This window comes from Alosa sapidissima, chromosome 12 (genome assembly GCF_018492685.1).
Source record: "Alosa sapidissima isolate fAloSap1 chromosome 12, fAloSap1.pri, whole genome shotgun sequence".
In the NCBI taxonomy this organism is placed as follows: domain Eukaryota; kingdom Metazoa; phylum Chordata; class Actinopteri; order Clupeiformes; family Clupeidae; genus Alosa; species Alosa sapidissima.
Window position 1 is genome coordinate 22,465,966 of NC_055968.1, and position 2,052 is coordinate 22,468,017.

Consider the following 2,052-nt stretch of genomic DNA (forward strand, 5'->3'; position numbering starts at 1 on the left):
AATTACCATTACCAATATATCCAATATCTTACTCTGATATAGATGTAGCCTAACCCAGTAGGAGATAATGAATTCACTGTTCACAAGGCGGCTCGAATGCTCCCACGGGAGAGAGCGAAGACGAAGGTGGAGGAAGGAAGAGCGAGAGAGAATGTCATTCTCAGAGAGGACCGACGTTGAGCGGTAGCACTTCTCTTGTCAGCCAACCTCGCCACAGTTGCTTCGCGCAGGACCCAAGTGAAGCCTACATGTTAACGAGGTTCATACGTTACATTTCAAAGCAAAGGTGCATTTACTCTGTTCGCGACGTGTCGGACCCCCACGAACAAACCACTACTGGTACGTTTTGAGAAGGGACGGAAGACGTTTCACATCGCTGGAGGGACTCCTGTCATCATCCCGTGGGTAGGGTTTTAAAATAATTGGCATAGCCTAATTTGTTTGTTGTTGTGCATACCGTTATTTCAAACGAGCTATTGTAGGTGGCTATTTCTCATGAACATAAATTCGTTTCTTTACCATGGAAGTTTATGTTGTGAGAGCGCTTGGTGTATCAATGCTTAGCCTACTACAGAAGTTGTTCTGAAGTTCCAATTTATAAACAATAGGATTAGATTCTACATAGCAAGCATTTAATTAAATATATATCTGAAATATAAATATATAGGCCTATCTGATATAAATATATATCTGATATCTGAAATATCATAAAAAAATACTGCATAACTGCAGATGATAACATGCACACTAGTTTATTACAGTAATAGCCAAACTAATATGTTGGGGACAATAAACTTGTAACGATAACTGAAATAGAATTTATTTTCAGAAAAAAGACATAGGACACTCAAAACCTCTCTTAAAGTGCCTCTAAAAATAAGAAAATCACATTTGAAATAATTCAGAGATGTATACTTTGTTATTATATAATACTAATATAAATGTATTGCTGCATATCATATCTTATAATTTAATATTGCTGGATATTAAAAAAAACTTAATTTTCAGCAACAGTAACACTTTTCTGTTGAATTCGTTTTGGTCCGTGTGAATTTATGTATATGGGTCTTTATGTGTGTTTAGACTGAAATTAAATAGCAACTATTGGAACTCGGTTTCCTGCCTAAATAATGTATTGCACATACGCCATATATTTCATAGAATTTATGTCAACGGTTGGAAGACGAAAGCACCAAATAGCCTACACAAAATATGTTTTGCCGCCTACAGTATACACCCGTGAAGTTTATTCTAATTCTTAGGTTTTCATAAGCTTTTCGTAATTGTGATTTATAATGCGAGAGACTTCTGTTCTCAACAACTAGCAATCAGTTAAGTACTTTAAAATAGATTCTCACCTTTCAGCACCCCTTACAAAAGCCCTTACAGTATCGGTGACCACTGGCGCGCGTAATTGACATAAAATGCCTTCGGAGGGCAAGGCTTTCACATGGCCAATTTCCGTTTTGAACAAGACAAGGGCACCATTTCACCTTTCAATCGGTGAAAATATATTTTTATGATGTTATGGATTTAGTTTTTTTTCCAGATGAAAGCTAGTTGGTTTCAAAACTGGGCTATTAACCCACCATTTGGTGAAATTTTTAAAGACTGTGGACAGTGTAAATCTGCATGAATCTTTAACAGTTGCCCTGGGAAAGAACACATTCGTTTTCTGTACATAGTGATTTTCAGGCATGCACAAACATGTTTGCAAATTGATTAATATTTTCTAAAACAGTTTAGGTTTTAGCATTCATTATAAAAAAATCCTGAAACTAAGAATCAACATCATTTAACAATTTCCTCCTCTTCTTGTTCTCCAAATAACCTTAGTATCCCTGGATGTGCTTGTTTGAGCTTGATTTGCTGGATTTGAGACTCTGCAGTGACAGACAGACTCGGAGCCGGGCGCTGGCATCTCCATTTCCCTCTCTCCCCTGCTCACAGAGCTGGGCCCAGCACATCCAGATGGACCTCCATCGTGCCCCCTTCAAGATGGATAGCCCCTCTTACCTGCCCAACCCCCTGGCATCCCCTGCCCTCATGGTC

At 38.4% G+C, this 2,052-nt stretch overlaps 1 protein-coding gene across 1 annotated transcript in view; it reads left to right on the top strand.

The window, feature by feature from the left end:
- The first annotated feature begins 218 nt into the window (after positions 1–218).
- rnf220b (ring finger protein 220b) overlaps positions 219–2,052 on the top strand; it is a 45,259-nt gene continuing 43,425 nt past the window's right edge. The window contains exons 1-2 of the mRNA XM_042057704.1: positions 219–405; positions 1,837–2,052. The exon at positions 1,837–2,052 is cut by the window's right edge and continues 571 nt beyond it. Coding sequence (XP_041913638.1) covers positions 1,846–2,052 — 207 coding nt within the window. The 5' untranslated portion in view covers positions 219–405; positions 1,837–1,845. The remainder of the gene's footprint in view (positions 406–1,836) is intronic.